Consider the following 16604-nt stretch of genomic DNA (forward strand, 5'->3'; position numbering starts at 1 on the left):
GGCCATGAGCCCCGCCTGGGGAGCAGGAGGAGGGCAGGATGTGGGCTGCTTAAGAGAGAGAACCAACGCCTGATCCCTTTGTCTTTAGATATCGTATTGATTTTGTAATTTCAAAATCATGACGGTTTTTTGGTTTGCATTTGTTTTTCAGATCAGGGCAGGGATTTAAAAAGCACAGGAGACTGTGGGCTAAATGTGGGGGAGTCTGTGCACTGTTTGCTCAAGTTTCTTTTAGCTTTAAAATCCAAATGTCGGGGCACCTGGGTGGGTCAGTCATTGAACCCTCCAACTTTGGCTCAGGTCATGATCTCAGGGACGTGGGATGGAGCCCCGTGTCGGGCTCCGTGCTCAGTAGGAAGTCTGCTTGGGATTCTCTCTCCCTCTCCCTCTGCCCCTTCCCCCATTCATGCTCTCTGTCTCGCTCTCAAATAAGTAAATAAAATCTTTAAAATCCAAATGTCTCCCTGAGCTAAAGGGGTTCATTGATGACACAGCCCTCCCTGGCATGCCCAGGGACACCCACCACAACGAGGTGCGAACAAATAAATCTCTTTACTTCCATGGGGTCTAGACTAATACTTCAAGAAGGAAGGAGGTCCTTACACCTCAAAAGGACCTGGCCAGGAACTCAGAAAGCCCACTCAGGGTTTAAGAGCAAGACATCATGTTTAGTTCTGCCTTCATTTTTTCCTAATCAGATTTGCAATTTATAACCTAAGAAGCGTATTACATTTGACCCTCGAACATCATGGGTTTGGTCCATACAGTACAGCACCGTAAATGTATTTTCTCTTCCCTATGATTTTCTTTTCCTCCTGACATTTTCCCTTTTCTAGCTGACTTTATTGTAAGCGTACAGTATATAATACATACAACCCACAAAATATGTGTTCATCGACTATTTCTGTTACCCGTTAGGCCTCTGGGCAACAGTAGGCTATGAGTAGTTAAGTTTCTGGGGACTCAAAAGTTATCTGTGAATTTTCAACTGTATGGGGGGGGTCAGCACCCCTGAAGCCCATGTTGTTCAAGGATCAACAGCATTAATTTATTTCTCTCATTTTCCTTTTGTAGTCATTCCTTCTACCTTAGAAACAAAACCCCCAAAACACAGAAATGGAAACTTCTCGTTTGCCGAGTGTGCGTGCCAACTGGGAGCCTGTGGGTCTGCTTCAGAAGTGCTTTGGGGAGGCTGTGTGGGCACTGCTGTCCTCAGTTCCCAGACAGGAGGGACACGGGTGGGTGTGAGGCGCCAGGGCGAAGGGAAGGAGAGCTCATGGGGAACGGGGCTAATGGAAAGCACACAAATGTGACCAGGCACTGGCAGGGGGCCTGCCGGAGGTGGACAGGAAGGCCCAGTGTTTAGGGAGAGGAAATCTAATTGCCGGGGTCATCTCAGTACCATCCAGAAACACGTGGGCTTCAGAATCCCAGAGCCAGGGCCCCTGCCCCACACCAACTCTGGTGCACCCTTCCGGGCAGAGTTCCCACCAAGGATTGTGCAGAGCCACCCCCCACCCCCACCCCAGCAGTGTCACTGTCACCCCCGGCTGTGGTCACACCACGATCTACTCCGATCTACTCCAGGCAGCGGGAGCATTGCCTGGGGGCGGCCGGGGAGCTGTCAGCCTCCAGGCACCCGCTTTCCTTTCACCTCTGTGCTCCCACCCCCCTGGGCCCTGCCCACTACCATCCAGAAGGATTTCCGAGGGGCTAGGGGGTGGCTCTCCCTGTAAGAAGGCCAACCATCACCCCGACGAGTGCGGGGGGGACAGCACGGAAGGTTGGGGGGGAATCACGTTCACTGTACAGCTTAGGAGAGGAAAGATCTGGGAGAGGCGGGGAATACAGAGAAGAGAAAGAAGTCAGAGAGATTACGTAAGAAGAAGCAGATTTAACAACTAATTAGTTTTGTGAGACAGGGTGTCAAAAGCAGATCCTGGGGACAAGAGCAGAGTCTGCGCTTTCCAAAAGGACAGACAGCAGGGCACGGGGGAGAATTCCAGCAGGAAGCTCGTGCTCAGGGTGCCCCCGAGGGCCGCTCTCAGGAGCTCCAGGGTCGGAGCCCGCATGGGCTCTGCCACGCCTCCCACTCAGGAGCTGGGAACGGATTTTTTACAGGCGGGGACGCAGAAGGCCACAGAGGGGCATGGCGACAATGACGCTGTAATAGCTTTAAAGCCACAGGGCTTTGAAGAGCAAACCCGCCCAGTAGATAAACCCGAGCCATCACCATTAAATGTGGCCCTGGTCAGTGTCCTCACTGCTTTTTATCCCAACAGCCTTGCAGAGAAGTGGACAGCTCATCAAACGCATCTCACTGGTTCCTCTTGGTTCCCAGAAACTTTGCCTCCTCGGCCCACCTCTCATCTGGGCCTACGCCCACCCTGTGAGGGCCCAGGCTGCATACACAGGAGCAGCTCCCCCCCTCCCCAGTGCCAAGGGTCTTTCCTGGGGGCAGGGAGCAGGGTAGGGCCCGGCTGTCAAACCTCACTGACCAGTCCCTTCGCAAAGCTTCCCGAGCGCACAGGGATGACTTGGTCAGTGTCAGGGAGAGGCATTTCCCCGCATTGTCGGAGAGTCAGCCTCTGTTCAGGGGCTGACAGTGGCTGTGAGGGTAGGAGCAGAAAGCCGGGCCCCAGGCCCAATTTCCAGAAGACAGCCAAACGCTTTCACGAGCAATTCAAGGCCTCAGGACTGGAACCAGGGAGCCCGAGGGGCCCCATTCCAGAGGGCAGGGGACCCTTAGGCACCCAGGGACACATGCTGGAGATGGGACTTAGCACCCTGGCTCCTCTGGGGCTGTCTTTCTGCTCCAGCCTCTAGAGCTCCTGTCGTAAAGCTCACTCCCCTTCCCTCACCTCCTTGCTTCCCCCACCCCGTGTTTTCACTCTTTGCAGGCTCAAACACAACCAGCGTGTTCTGGGAAAGGCACCTCCACTTTGCCCGCAAGCTCCCAGGTGAAACTGGGGGGAAGAGAGGCACAAGGGGGCAGGGAACTGGGGGCTCTTCCCTCCCATCTTCCCTAATTTCATGAGGGCTCATCATTGCCCGGCTGCCTCTTGCCAGCAGAAATTCTCCGTGGAAATACTTGTGAGACATGAAGGTTCCGGCACGTCTGGAAGGCAATCAAATGTTCCAGGACGGACATTCTGTGCTTCGCAGCCTTCATCACTTCCTGGAACACAGGGCAGACCTGGGGCTCCCCCCTCACCACCCTGCGCTCCCCTGCATCGTCACAGTGATTCCACTGGGGTGCGCCCCCTCAGTCCGAGACTGTCTCCCGCACCAGCCTCCACACTCCCTGCTAGCACCTGCTAAGCACCTGCTAGAACCTGGCCCAGGTCTGGCCGGGCGCTCGGTAACATCTGGGGAAAGAAGGAACGGATGCACACTCCCTGAGAAAGGGTACAGACTGCTGGTTACGAGCTCTAGCACCTGGATTTGAATCCCAGGGCTATTACTTACTACTAGTGGGAGCCTCGGTTTCCTTGTCAGTAAAATGGGGCGAACAGGCACACTGGCCCTCAAGGGAGCAACGCTAGGGTTAAAGAAGACGGTGTCTGTAAAAGCCAGAGCACTGATCAGCTCAGGGGCAAGCAGGTAGGCAATGGGAGGGGGAGATGGACTTTCTTGATATTCTAGAAATTCCTGAAAACTGGGACAATATACCCAACAATCTGGTGTGGTGGCTGACTAAGCACCATCAGGGCATGATTATGCCCATCTTAACGCCAGAGAGGAGCCTATGTACTGTGCCCTGACGGCCGAGGGCCTGCAGGAGGCAGCCGCAGAAATCGAAACCACAGACCTATTAGGAAAGTTCAAATGGGAAGCTGGCTCTCTGTTTTGTCTCGCCTTCCAACTGTCACCCTGCTGGCAGGAACTGAGGCATCTGCTCCATCAGACCCAGAATCTCTTCTGCTTTCTGTGCGGAGGTCTGCAATCCCCGCTCCTCCCCCTGCTCTCACCTCGTCATGCTGCCCACCAGATACCTCCCACACATCCCTGCCAAGACTAATTCATGTGCCTCAGATACTCCTACTGCAAGTTTTCTTCACATTTCACAAAGCAAACAGTCCTAGCGAGACTGGGTGGGGGTGAGGGGAGAAACATCCAATAACGTCACAGAACAGCCTTAATAAAGGATTTTTGCATTTCAGGGTTCCTTGTAATGTTCACGTCGGGCATCGTCTTGCTTCATCTGGAAGGTAAGTGACTGAAAGGAGGGCCCCTCCAGAGCCACGCTCCCCAGCAGACCGTCAGGTGTATGCATCAGAGGCAGCCCCCAGAGCAGCAAAACCGGACACAGACACAAAGCTCTGAAGATGACCGGCGCGGGCACAGCTCACTGGCCATCCCAGCACCCACTGCCCGCTCTCTTCCCTCACACAGCTTAACAGCTTGACTACAGAAGCTAAAAAGCCCAAGCCTGCTTTCCTAGTCTCCCTTGAAGCTGGGGAGTAGCCACATGACACAAATGGGACCAACAGAACATCAGTGGAACTTTGTTGGGGGTTTGTGGGGAAGTTCTTGCTTTCCAGGTAAAAGAAACAGTTGCTCACACTGCCCCTTCTGCTTCTTTCTGTCTTGAATGGAAATGGGATGTCTGGCGCTGCAGCAGCCATCTTGCGACCATGAGGTGATAGGCAGGAAGGAAGGGCCAAGAGAACAACCGAGATACCAACTCAGAGCCCGATCCTGGTTCAGTCCCAGCAACTTGGGCCTTCTTATGTGGGAAAACTCAACTCCCATTTGTTTAAGCCACCATTAACTCGGGTTTTCAGCTACTTGCAGCTGAAAGCATTACTAACTCATCCTTCTCTCTATGGCAGGACCTCCTCCTTGATTGAACACTATACCAGGTTTTAAGGTAGATGCCTTATCTCATTTGATCTTTGAAGCTTCAAACCCATTTATCCAAGCACCTATTATTTGCACATCTCTACTCAACAGTCTCAGGGCCACTGCATACTCAAGAGGGTCAGGAATATGTCCCTTCCAGGACTCCCTATGGCAGTCAGTAGCGTATTCATCCACTTAGTGTCCAAGTCAGGGTCCTTCTTGATGACACTATCTCCTACACACTCTCATCCAATAGAGTCTCAAGTGCTACAAATTTCACTACCTGAGTATTTTCCTAACCTGCCCATCTCTCCCCACTACTCCCACCTAGTCTAAGTTATGCACGCCCAGACTATTGTAATAGCCTCTTAACTGGTCTCTTTGCATCCACATTTGCTCTTTCCACAGCGAATCTATAAAAACACAAATCTGACCGTGTCTTTTCCTTTCTTGGAGTCCTTCCATGGTTACCCACGTCCCCCATGATAAAGTCCAAATCCTTAAGACCTAAAAGGCCTTGCCTGATCTGGCCCCTAACCCCAGGCTTCTCCAGCCCTACTAAATCTCTCCTCTTGGCTCTCTGTTTCAGTTATACTGTCATTCTTTCAGCTTCTCAAAATCATCATATACATTTCTATTTTGGGGCCACCACACACGATAGTCCCTATATGAAGGAGCTCCTCTCCAACTTTATGGCCTTACTTAACCCTTACATCCCTTTGCAACCCAAACAGTGATTTTCTATTTCAGATATTGTACTTTTCTGTTTTAGATTTCCAGTTCTTTTTTTTTTTTAAATAGTTTCCATTTCTCTTCTGAGATTCACCATCTGTTCACTCATCATGACCATTTTTTCCTTTAAGTCCCAGACCATTTATATAACAGATGTCTCTGGCTTTATCTCCTAATTCTAACATCTGGGTCATCTCAGGACCTATTTCTACTGGGCTGCGCCCTCTCCCTTTTTTTCTCTTGATTACAGGCCACAATTTCCTGATTTTTTGCAAGTCTAGTACTTTTTTATTCTATGTGGGGCATGCAAATAAAAACCAGCCATGAAGAGAGTCTGGATTATGTTGTCTCCCTTTAAAGGTGCTGAGTTTTGTTCTGAAAGTTCCTTTCGAAACCATCAGGTTTACTTTTATTTTTTATTAAGTTGAGTCTGTTCTGATTTTGTCTTTGGTCCTAAGGTGTCATCTATACTTCTAACATATGGCCTTTTGGGGGTCTCAACTGCGTACTTCTGGCTGGGCCATAACTCCAAGATCTCCGAGCACTGTGCAGTCCTCTGGTATCTGATCTCCTCTCAGTCTCTTTGCTATCATTTTCTGATAGGCCTTCTGGAGTCTTGCTTTTGTGCATGGGAAGCCCTCAGCCGAGGACCTGCAGTGAACATAGATTTCTGCTTGCCCCTACCACTCCCACACCACTCCCTCTTCTCTTGATTTTCAGGGCAAACCAAGTGCTGACCTCCAAAGACAGCTTTTTCAATAAATCCGCACAGGAGTTCAGCAAAAACCAGGTGAATCACCATGGTAACTAACAATTTCTGCTAAACAGTTGAAAATTCACAGCTGACAATTTAAAGAATAATGTCCCTCAGTTAGGTTATAACATTTCCAACTGGAGGCGGAGGTCAAAAAAGAAAGAGCTAGGGCGCCTGGGTGGCTCAGTCGGTTAAGCGACTGCCTTCGGCTCGGGTCATGATCCTGGAGTCCCGGGATCGAGTCCCGCATCGGGCTCCCTGCTCGGCGGGGAGTCTGCTCCTCCCTCTGACCCTCCCCCCTCTCGTGCTCTCTGTCTCTCATTCTCTCTCTCACAAATAAATAAAATCTTTAAAAAAATAAAAATAAAAATAAAAAATAATAAAGAAAGAAAGAAAGAAAGAAAGAAAGAAAGAAAGAGCTAATGAGATGGCCTTTCCCACAATGCCTATTGCAGAGTCATCTGGAGCTGACCTGGCTTCCCTCCCAGTAATGCAGTGGACCCCAACTGTCAGCAAAAAGGGGCTCCCGCTGGCTGGGATGTTACAGAAACAATGTCTTCAGCTTTGTTTTTCTCAGTCTCTCAATATTACCATGTGTTTCAAAGGAGCAAGGCATTGTGTTAACAAGTTCTAATGGGTAGTTTTCCAAATCCGTATACTCTTCTCTGCTACACTCTGAAGAAGTTGCCATGGGAAAACTGCCTCACTGAAGACCTGTCTTTGGAGTGAGAAAACTGGAGGTCATGTATCCATACGGCACTGGTATTGTGAGCTGGCGTATTGCGGTTCTAATTCAGCCAAGTTTTGTAGTGATCAGCGGTTATTTACAACTTTGTGCTTTCTTGGCATATAAGAGGTACAGTGTTGAATCAGACCCAAAGTCTATTTCAGCCCCCTACCGTCTCTGACAGAGCACCCCAGGGGCTACTACGGCTGGGTATAACTACCCTTCTTAAGGTGACTACCACAGGGGGAGAACTACCATGGCACGAAGTCACTGGCCTTTCAAGATGTCTTTACCTTTTCAGATCCCGTTTATGTCCAGTCTTAAGCGAAAAACTACGGGGATCAGCGAAGTGTCCCTGATTGGCTCTAGTCATTTCTCTCTGGAGTTTCAGGGAGTGATCCCTCAATTCCATATCCTGAAACTGGGTAAGCTCGGAGGGTATTTTGCAGAAGTGGTTCTGGCATACCCAGAATGCATTCTGCTGCTCAGGCTGTTGGTAATTTAATAAGCGAGCTCCCTCTTTAAACGGCTGGCTTTGCCTTCAATTCCTGAACACAGAAAAGAGCCAGAAGGTACCTTAAAAACCACTTGGTCCCACTCACTCCTTTTACTGATGAGAAAACTGAGCCTCCTGATGCACACCAGTTTACACTATTAATCAGGGACACAACAAGAGTTAAAATCAGAGCTTCGGCTCCTAGTTTAGTTTCTTTCCACTCCGGTCTTCCTTCATGGAGAACGACCATCTTGTCACTCCTTTTTATTTTTTTAAAAGATTTTATTTATTTATTTGAGTCAGAGAGAGAGCGAGAGCATGAACAGGGGGCAGAGGGGCAGAGGGAGAAGCAGATGCCCCACTGAGCAGGGAGCCCGCCCTGGGCTCGGACCCAGGACCCTGAGGTCATGACCTGAGCTGAAGGCAGGCACTTAACCGACTGAGCCACCCAGGTGGCCCTCTTCACTCCTTTTAGATGGTCTTCTCTGGACCCTCTGGAATGTCCTATTATCTTTCTGGAGGTTTTACTAGTACTATACAGATGAAGATACTTTTTTCCTTTCTAGCTTTATTGCTGATATAACTGCAAATAAAGTTGAACATTTTTTGGCTTCTACGGCAGCACAATGATTGAGTGTATTGAAAGGTCAGCAAACAATGGCCCAAAATGATCCCCAGGTACCATTCCTGACTTACCTCTAAAACACCCAAACCCATCTCCCTTGCACTGAGCGACCCTGAGGCTCGTGTGCTTCCAGTCTACACACCCACGGCTCCAACAGCCCTTCCTAGAGTTTATTCCCAAGAGTGAGGCTCTCCAACACCCAGAAGACCTTGGTGCTGCCTCCCAGCACAGACGGCATTATTGGGGGTGGGGGGGCACCAGGCGGATACTCACCTTTGCATAAGCAGTTGTCTTGATAAACCACTGTCGGAGGTACTTCTGCTCCACCTTTGCTCCAGAACGCCATGAACAGCCATGTTCATCCACCTGCTCATTGGCAAGCACCGTTTGATCCACTGGGTCCCAGTTAACCAAGGCCTGTTATGATTCATAGAACAAAATGATGCCATCTGGTGAGCATATGGAATAGGGTCATCTCGAGGTTCCTTACATGAGAGGGTCTGCAAGTGCAGTATCTCTGCTCTGAGACTTGAGGGCATCTCCTTGGGAGGACTACTGGGCAAGGAAACCACCAGCACGTTGTAAAAAAGGACAGAACACACGAGCTACCTCTGTGCTTTCATCTTAGAGCAGGCTTGGGAGGGAGCCCATGAGCATGTGCCTGATCAAGTTTGGTATCTTCTGGTGTGAGAGGATGAACCTGCAGGATTGGGGATTTTAGTAAACAGAGGAAAAGGAAAAAAAATGGTACCTGGAATTCAGCAGAATCAGGTTATTTTAGGGGAAACAAATATATTTATTTGAATATAAGTAACTAACATTTATTGAGTGATTACCACACACCAGATGCTGTGCTAAGGGCCAAACTAAGGTTGGCTCTTCTAAGCCACATTAAGAGGTAAGAATATTATTATTATTATTACTATTACCATTACTTGTAGCAAGAATTACTATCAAACTCCACTCATTGGGCCAGAGACCCCTGTGGTGTTAGCAAAAGACTTGCCCCTCGTGTAGCACACCACCTACGCTTGTGAGTTCATCGGCCAGCCAGTGGAGGCGAGAATATTATACTACCCCAGTGTTACAGAGGAGGAAGTTGAGGAACAGAGACATTAGATAACTTGTCTGAGGTCACACAGTAAGTGAGAGAAAGGGCAGGAACTCAGGTCTCTTGAAATTATAAAAATTTTTGCAACTTTTAAAAACTCCTGTTTTTGTTTTGTTTTTAAAGACTGATTTATTTATTTGAGAGAGAGAGAGTGTGTGGGTGAGTGTGGGGGTGGGGAGGCAGAGGATTCTGCAGAGGCAGGATCCCAAGCAGACTCCCCATTGAGCATGGAGCCCGATGCGGGGCTTGATCTCACCACCCCGAGATCATGACCCGAGCCAAAATCAAGAGTCGATGCTTAACCGACTGTGCCACCCAGGTGTCCCTAAAAACTCTTTTTAAATTACGGTAGAACATACAGAGAGTAATGTGGATCAATCAGAAGTATACAACTTCACAAATTTTTATCATTGCTCATCATCAAGATACAGAACATCCCCAGCACCCCAGAAAATTCTGTTGCACCTTCTCCCAAATCAGTATCTGCCCCTGAGAGGCTAACAATATTCTGAGATATATCCCCATAGACATGTCCGGCTGACTGAACCATAATAGTCTTAACCATCAGGAAGCTTCTCTCCAGAGTTCTAATCCATTTCTGTCGTCATTTAAAAGAAATACCTCTGCTGTCGATGCTCATTCCTTTATGACATTAAGGTAAAACTTAGGACAAAGAAGGTAATGAATACACATGAATACAATGACTCCAAAGAAGGAGATGTGTCCATGCACTAAAATATCCTGATTTGATACACGTTGTTTTTTAAAATTTTTTTAAATAACAGGTGCCTGAGTGGCTTAGTCGGTTGAGTGGCCGAACCTTGATTTCGGCTCAGGTCCTGATCTCGGGGTCATGGGATCCAGCCCAGGTCGGGCTCTGCCCTCAGCAGGGAGTCTGCTTGAAGATTCTTTCTCTCCCTCTCCCTCTGCCTCTCCCCCTGCTCACTCGCAAGCACTCTCTCTCAAATAAATAAATCTTTAAAATAATTTTTTTTAAATAAATAAAATTTTAGTAAGCGATTCTAAGAAGAGATTATGCCGAGCATTGTCCATTTGCCTCTCCAAATCCTCTTTCCACCCTGGTCTGCACCGTAGGAAGCTGATCTCTGCGCCTGCATTCACCTGGACCCTTGCCCTACACCTGTGCTCAACCAGTGAGAGGCACCCTGGCATCTTCCCAGTCAGGCTGTGCCTCGCAGTCCCAAAGGCCACGCAGCCTCTGCCACACAGGCCTCTGCTACTGCTCTCCCAGTTCCAATAACAGCCCCTTCAGCCTGGGCTGGCGAAGGCCTCCCTCTGTGGCCAGTGCCAGGGGCTTGACCATTCCTTGTGGGTTTCCCTAAACTCTGCACAAAATCAGTCCTTTCATCACATTTTCTTCAATAACTGCTTTCGGGTGTGCCCTTTATTTCCTGCAGAGACCATGACTGATCTAGAGATATATCTAAAAATTAGGAGTGGAGGATAGACTAACCCATCTATGGGTTGTGTTTTTACAACTAAAACATAGTGCATCCATGAAGAACTGAAGCCTGAAAAGCACAGAGGCAGAGGGGGAAAGGTATGCACTGAAAGATGTTTTTCCTCTCATTCCACAGTCCCCCAAAACCCCGAATCCATAAATATAGAGAGACAAAATATAAGACAAAAGTAACTTAGATCTAAAAACTTAAGGTCAATAAACTAAGGATCACTGCCTATATTAGGGGTTACAGGGTTACAGGGAGGGGTACCACTTCACATAAAAGATAAGGGGTGCCTGGGTGGCTCAGCTGGTTGAGTGTTGACTCTTGGTTTCGGCTCAAGTCATGATCTCAGGATAGGGCTCCACACTCAGCAGGGAGTCTGCCTGAGAATACTCACTCTCCCTCTGCCCCTCCCCCACTCACATTCCCCCCCCCCCCCTTTCTCTTAAATAAATAAAACTTCAAAAATAAAAGATAAAACGAAAGGGCCAAGTATTATTTAGGAACACGGACAGGTCTTTCAAGAGCCCCCATCGCCCCAAAAAAGATGTTCAACTAAAACTGTATAAAATAGAGAAGAAAGAAAGAAAGAAAGAAAGAAAGAAAGAAAGAAAGAAAGAAAGAAAGAAAGAAAGAAAGAAAGAAAGAAAGAAAGCCTCCGATATGGGAGAAGCAAACAGCACTGCAGATTGCAAAAACAAATAGGACTCTATTTTCTTATTAACATTTCCCACACGGCCTGGCATCTCGCAGACTCTAGGCTACAAAATACAATAAGGGAGATGTGCTCCGAAAAGGTTTATACGTTATAATGAAACCCTGGTACTGAATGAAAGACAAATAAAAGCAAAACCAATTTTGCCCCCCGTGAAAGTCTTGTGGGGAGAGGAAAAGCACCAAAGGAAATAGCATCTCAAATCAAAGACGTATCAGCTGGGAGAACCCACTGACGTTTCTTCCCAGGACCAAGATCCAGCCCATCCCCAGACCTGCAGGGTTCAGGTGCAGCCTCTCCGCAAGTGGTTAATCCAGGGGGTGGGCCAAATGCAGGGCCACCGGGGTCCTGGGTGTGTAGTGTGTGCAACCTCATGAAGTCCCCAGGACCTGTTTCCCAAATCCCTTTTCTCGGGTCTCCATCCTTATAAAAGCCTCTATCATAAGCCTCCCTTGAAACCAGTCTTCTCTTATCCGACATTCCTGGATCTTCTCGTCTTGAACACTGACTTTGATGGACACCCTGATTTCTACTCAAGCGCGGTCTTGCTACGTTTAATATCGTTTCTGGACAATATCACTGACTACGGTCATTTCCTTTCCTTTCCTGGCTGACCTTTGTTTGCCATTACCTACTAAAGCCACCTCTGTGTTCCCTTAGAGTTAATTAGCCTTATTTGTAAAACAGCCTGTACCCATATTTCGAAACCAACCTTAAATCACTAAATGAATAAATCAATCCATGAAATCATGAAAACACCTGCAAACACACTGAACTCTGGGAGATTCCGCCCACTGCTTCCCTCACTTAAGTTATCTGGCAACATCAGAGAATGAGCCGTTCCAAGTAAGAGAATTTCCCCAGCTGATCAGGGGTTAAATACCAGGATTCATATTTTTTGTTTGTTTGAGTGATTTGTGGGAAGCTTTCAGAAAGGCTTTTTGAAATGTGCCCTGTGACACAATCATAAACCTCAATCAGCCATGTGCACAAGGGTGACGGTGGGTGTCCCAACATTTCTGCCCCCTTCTCCCTTCCCTTCTTGGCCTGTAGGTTCTCAGAGGTGTGGGCGACTATGGGCTCTGCTGGGGATTCTCAAGGTGTTTTCATCTTGAATTCTCATTTATCAGTTTTCTCTATGACACAGCAGCTGTGTGGAGTCTACTGCCCTGGTGAGCCTCCTGTTCCAAACCTCCTGCTTTATCTCATCCTCCCCCTTCTCTTGGATCCTCCTTCCCCTTCCTTCTTTGGGCTTCACCCTTTACCTAGGGCGCCAGTCCCTTCTAGATCACACCTTCCATTAGCATGCTTTCGTCTCCTGGCCAACACCTCACTCCTCGGGCCTTTGGCTACTCTCCATCGTTTTCCGTGCCGCTTTCTCCTCGGGCTCTGCTTTTATACTACCAAACACCTTTCCTGAGTATGCTGTAAGGCAGCTGCAGGTTCCAGAAGGATGCTTTAGGGTATTGATCTTCTCACGGTCCATTAGCATTTTTTCCTGACAAAACCACGCCTCATTAAGGAACACCACATAGATCTTATTAAAAAATCGATCTCTCAAAATCCATCTTGCTCATTCTATCCAGAATGGGCCTGAGTTTGGACTGAGTCCGGAGGGGAGGGTTTCCAAGGCGACCGGTTATTTACTGCTACTACCTTCCACCGCCACGAGGGGGCAGAGCGGGAGGCTGCCCGTGTGCGCACAATATATGGTCCTGTATGCTCCCGGAACCTCCCCGAGGAACCTCCCTGAAAGCAAGGTTTTGCTGCAAACCTAGCAGTGCATTAGCTCCGTCCCCAGCTGCCTCTGAAATCATGCAGGAGCCCAAAGGCAAATTCACAGTTTGGGTGGCTTCCACAATTCCCCACAATGCTCAAGCGTAACACAGCACCCTTCCTACTAACTACCTCTACCACATCATTTTTTTTTTTTTTTAACCAGAGAGGTGAAATTAATGTTCTGCCAAGTGGAGGTCTTTATATTCATAGTTTTGGCTGAAAATACTTTTGTTTCGCGAGAGCAAGAAGAGATTCCATTTGCCAAGGAAATGAGCATTTGATAGACGGCGCTAGTTAAGGACAAAAGACTTCAACACTCCAGCTATGTTTGGTAATGCTCTGTTAAAATACTCTCCCCAAATGTAAGTTCATCTAGACAGCTTATACCAGAACTGAATTTAAGGGTTAAGGCTATCTCCTATTTCAAAAAAAGTTATGACAATGCTGTTAGAGGAAAGGCATTAATAGGCAGGTTATTTTTGGCTTAATATGCTTCACAGAGAGTGTTAACCTGCAGTCTTTCTAGAGTCAATTAACTTTCTGATGTTAATTTCAAAAGTTTGTATTTTGAAATAAACCCTGTGAACGGAATACCAACTGACATCAATTTGTTTTCTGTTTTAAAGTCTATTTGGAAATAGCTATCCAATAAAAGGAGACCTACATGGAATAGAATACCCTGGATATCCACTTCAAACAACATACCAAGTGTGCATTTCTGCATCCTATTTATGATTTTTTCTTAAGATCATGACTTGGCGGACTCAAAAAAAAATTAATACACCAGAAACCTTTCAGGCAACAAGTAGCAACAAAAACACTAACTTTCTAAATGAAATCCATAAAATAAGCTACCTTTTTCTTCCCTAATACCTGGCCGTGGATGGGCTGCCTTAGAATTAGCCAGGAAGTGTTAGGAGTTTTTTCCAATTTAAACAAACCACAACTCCAGGTAACTCCGCAGGCATGCTCAGGCAAACATTTATTGAGCACCAACTGTGTACCAGGCATTCCAGGGTCTTCACAAGCACCGACTTGGTTAATCCTCAGGGAATCAGGGAGAAGAGGCTTATGGCAGGCAGAACAATCACACCCAAAGATATCCATGTCCTGGTCCCAAAACTGGTGAATATGTTACCTACATTGTGAAAGGGTCTTGGACAATATGACCAAATGAAGGATCTTGAGATGGAGAGATTAGCCTGGATTATCCAGGTGGGCCCAAAGTCATGTCAAAGACTCTTCTAAGAGAAAGGGGGAGGCAAAAGAGTCAGAAGGAGATGGGAGGATGGAAGCCCAGGGCAGAGAGATTGCAAGATGCTATGCTCTGGCTTTGAAGATTGGGGGTAGGGGGAGGGAAGTGGGGTCAAAAGTCAAGGAATGCAGGCAGCTTCCAGAAGACGGAAAAGGCAAGCAATCAGATTCTCCTCTAGAGTCTCCAGAAGGAAGGCGGCCTGGCTGACATCTTGCTTTTTATCCCAGTGAGACCCATTTCATGGGCTTCTGACCTCTAGAACTGTAAGACAATCAATTTGTGTTGTTTTGTATATATATACCACATCTTCTTGTGTGTATACACACACACACACACACTGGAATACTATGCAGCCACAAAAGGAATGAAATCTTGCTGTTTGCAACGATGTGGATGGAACTGGAGGGTGTTATGCTGAGCGAAGTAAGTCAATCAGAAAGACATGTATCCTGGGCGCCTGGGTGGCTCAGTCGGTTAAGCGACTGCCTTCGGCTCGGGTCGTGATCCTGGAGTCCCTGGATCGAGTCCCGCATCGGGCTCCCTGCTCGGCGGGGAACCTGCTTCTCCCTCTGACCCTCCCCCCTCTCATGTGCTCTCTCTCTCTCTCATTCTGTCTCAAATAAATGAATAAAATCTTAAAAAAAAAAAAAAAGAAAGACATGTATCCTATGATCTCACTAATATGAGGAATTCTTAATCTCAGGAAACAAACTGAGGGTTGCTAGAGTGGGGGAGGTGGGAGGGATGGGGTGGCTGGGTGATAGACATTGGGGAGGGTATGTGCTATGGTGAGCGCTGTGAACTGTAAGTGTAAGACTGTTGAATCACAGACCTGTACCTCTGAAACAAATAATACGTTATATGTTAAAAAAAAAAAAAAAAAGAAGAAGATAGCAGGAGAGGAAGAATGACGGGGGCTGGAATCGGAGGGGAAGACAAACCATGAGAGACTATGGACTCTGAGAAACAAACTGAGGGTTCTAGAGGGGAGGGGGGTGGGGGGATGGGTTAGCCTGGTGATGGGTATTAAAGAGGGCACGTTCTGCATGGAGCACTGGGTGTTATATGCAAACAATGAATCATGGAACACTACATCAAAAACTAATGATGTATGGTGATTAACATAATAACAAAATAAAATTTAAAAATTTGTGTTGTTTTAAGACGACCCTGTTTGTGGTCATTTGTTACAGCAGCAACAATAGGAAACGAATACAAGGTGTTCCTAAGAGAGAAGCTGTCAGTGGGGAAACTGGACTGTAATCCCCAAAGGCATGCGTCATGGAGGGGGATCGAGGTTAGGAGAAGAGAGACATCTGGAGCCAGCAGGACAGCTGTGTCCATGCAATGAGACTCTCCCCCAGAACCCCTTCCGTCTTTAAAAAAGTTACTTAGCTCCTAAGATGCTGCATGTTTGGCTTTGGATCCAACCCAACAGTGACGAGGTTCAGTTTCCTATCTGGGTTTGATGTGCTGTAAAACAGAGGTGTCGTGAACAAACCCCGAGTGCAGAGACAGAGAAACAAGCATCCTATGTACAGGAATACCACGATAAATATTCAGTATATTCACAAACTCAACTGAAACAGAAAATAAATAGCTACAAAGAATAAAATCCTATGAAGGAATATCACACGGCACACGTAAGGGCTCCGTGTGAGAAATGTTTACGCTATTAAGTCAACGTGCCCCATCATTTCAACATCCCATGCATATACAATAAACAGTAACCACACCACTGAGGCGAGGGAACATTGGGTAATCCAATACAACTGCTGACACTCTTCCAACAACTGTTTACTCTTCCCCACAGTTTAGCTGCAGTGCACCCTCCGCTTTGCTATGGCTTTTTCATGCCTCACTCGGATTTGAGTTCATCCTTGCTGTCACCTGGGAAACACAATGTAGCTCCTGCTATCTCTCTCCCTCTGCCTGGACCCATGGGTGACGCCAGTGTGGAAACCCTTTTTGGATGTAATTCCTGGAGCAAGGGAGGCTCTTCTGGGAATGCGCCTGTCAGGCTGCCAGGTCAGTACCGAAACCTGTTGAGTGGAAGTGGGACTCTGATAATTTTCCACTGATTCTTTTCCTACCCTTTT

The 16604-nt window shown here is 47.5% G+C and overlaps 1 protein-coding gene and 1 non-coding gene across 4 annotated transcripts in view; both read right to left on the reverse strand.

The window, feature by feature from the left end:
* The window catches only part of LARS2 (leucyl-tRNA synthetase 2, mitochondrial), a 145852-nt gene that overhangs the window by 73663 nt on the left and 55585 nt on the right, over nt 1-16604 (reverse strand). For all 3 annotated transcript variants that reach the window (XR_010413450.1, XM_064597035.1, XM_064597034.1), the window contains exon 7: nt 8453-8596. Coding sequence is in view for 2 of the 3 variants with exons in the window: in XM_064597035.1 (XP_064453105.1) it covers nt 8453-8596 (144 nt within the window). In the remaining variant the exon portion in view is untranslated. The remainder of the gene's footprint in view (nt 1-8452; nt 8597-16604) is intronic.
* Nucleotides 9113-9270, reverse strand: LOC123835031 (small nucleolar RNA SNORA62/SNORA6 family). Its single transcript, XR_006788591.1, has one exon. It is a non-coding gene; the product is annotated as a small nucleolar RNA SNORA62/SNORA6 family (small nucleolar RNA).

Source organism: Mirounga angustirostris, unplaced genomic scaffold (genome assembly GCF_029215605.1).
Source record: "Mirounga angustirostris isolate CCGP_5_RB_7025 unplaced genomic scaffold, mMirAng1.0.hap1 SCAF_1, whole genome shotgun sequence".
NCBI lineage: Eukaryota > Metazoa > Chordata > Mammalia > Carnivora > Phocidae > Mirounga > Mirounga angustirostris.